This window comes from Gavialis gangeticus, unplaced genomic scaffold (genome assembly GCF_001723915.1).
Source record: "Gavialis gangeticus isolate Ggan-Ray unplaced genomic scaffold, GavGan_comp1, whole genome shotgun sequence".
Classification (NCBI taxonomy): domain Eukaryota; kingdom Metazoa; phylum Chordata; order Crocodylia; family Gavialidae; genus Gavialis; species Gavialis gangeticus.
The window spans coordinates 81,823,125-81,824,995 of NW_017729022.1; the positions used below are offsets into that span (position 1 = coordinate 81,823,125).

The 1,871-nt window shown below is 37.4% G+C and overlaps 1 protein-coding gene across 1 annotated transcript in view; it reads left to right on the forward strand.

Annotated features, from left to right (window-relative positions):
• Positions 1-1,871, forward strand: part of CAPRIN2 (caprin family member 2) — a 102,487-nt gene that overhangs the window by 50,804 nt on the left and 49,812 nt on the right. Inside the window, exons 12-13 of the mRNA XM_019515482.1 lie at positions 1,262-1,393; positions 1,607-1,694. Of these exons, the coding sequence (XP_019371027.1) occupies positions 1,262-1,393; positions 1,607-1,694 (220 nt within the window). The remainder of the gene's footprint in view (positions 1-1,261; positions 1,394-1,606; positions 1,695-1,871) is intronic.

Consider the following 1,871-nt stretch of genomic DNA (forward strand, 5'->3'; position numbering starts at 1 on the left):
CCCCCCCCCCCCCCAAAAAAAAACAAAAACCAAAAACCAACAATATAGTTTTGGCATTGCATCATGCAATAAAACTTTTTGCTCAGTTTTCCTCTGCTTATATAAATAACTAGTACTTCTCTTAGTTTTCTGAGACTTGGTGGGAGGGCAGAAGCAAGCATGCATCTTCACAAGGGTATTCCAAGGTGCTCTCTGCATTTGGGGAAAAAATATGAAGCAACTCTAAGGTTTGTAGCTGATTTCCAAAGTTTTGCACTTGAATGTTGAGCTATTAAAGTTATGGTGATAAAGCCTAGTGACTTGTGTACCTGAAAACTTAGGGGCCCTCATTCCATCTATCCAGTCCCCTGGCTAGAAGAGATCAAGCTCATAAGACCTACTCAATGTCTCTGACATCTTTTCAATAATACCTTTATTCAAAGGTTCATTAAGTTGTCTACATCTGTGCTAAGAAGTGTTTCCTTCAACTTTCAATTTTAAAAATTCCAAGTAGCAGGGCTCTTGGTTAGTTGTGTAACCTGTTCTATGCCCTGAATCTTCAGGAAGACTTTCTGATTACTTCTCTCAATTTTTTTCCTTTTTTTGAGGAAGAATTGTCACTTTTTAGGAAAGAGGCAAGATGTTGTAGGAGTACATGACACACCTGAGACCCATTCAAAGGCTGAATATTGTATGCCCAGCTTCAAGGACTTGTGCTAACGCATCCTTTTTTGCAGGTTGTGCTATACTTTTGCAGTATCAAGCTTCAGCAGACAGGTTCTTAAATCTAATGCTGAGTAACCATGGTTGCAACTCTTATAGCTGTTATTTCTTGAAAACATCTGGAATGTCGCTTCCCAAAAACCAGAACATGTTGGCTCAATTGTAATTCATCTAGGGAGAAGTATGCTTTGGGAACCTTAAGGGCTTGCACAGCTTGTTTTTAACCTGTCTTGGCACTTGAAAACCTTTTTAACTTGTATTGGAAAGCCTTTTAGCTAGTACCACTCAAATTTTAGAGCTAGTTTTATAATGGTTTTAACTGTTGTATGAACTCATTTAGCTGAATAAGGTAAAGATGAAACTAATTCAAGGCACCAGATTAACTAATCAAATGACAACAGTAAACTGATCTTGATGAATAAAGCGACAGTTTGCACTTTTCACCTTGACTTGGAGAAATGCCAAAAACAGCATAGCAGTCTTTTAATTTCTGGTATTTGATTCTTTAAATATGCTTTGGAATTGGGTTGTATTTGTCTTATCCTCTTTTTCACATTAGGTGCCTAAACCTGTACATCAGCCAGCTGCAGAATTTTGCTCTACGTCTACTCTTCCAAAGGATCCAGTACTAAGGAGGGAAAAACTGCAGGATCTGATGACTCAGATACAAGGAACATACAACTTCATGCAAGTATGTCTTTCATTACTATAGGAACATCGGATTCCCTTTTGTGGTAATGCTAGCATTGTAGCAACAAAACTGCTTGAATTGTGATGGAATGGGAATTTTAAAGTAACTAATGGCCTTTATAATCTGTGCAGATTTGCTTATTTATCTCTTGCCATGTAATCAATTTGAATTTTGTCTGCTAGCTTGTTTAGTTGTGTCTTTTTTTTTTTTAAGGAGTCTATTCTGGATTTTGATAAAGCTTCACCAAGTGCCATTGTTTCATCACAGCCACCTTCAGTTTCTCCAGCAGGTAGTCCTGTAGGTATGTAACTTTCTGAACTGAAACATTTACATTTATCTTGAGGAAGATGGAAGAAACTTTAGAGTCCTTCTAATAATAGTAATAATTCTCAACCCCCTCCCCCCCACCCACCCCAAAAAAAAAATAAAAAAAAATCAAATGTTAGAAATGTACCACCTCCCTCTGGTTGCTTATTTC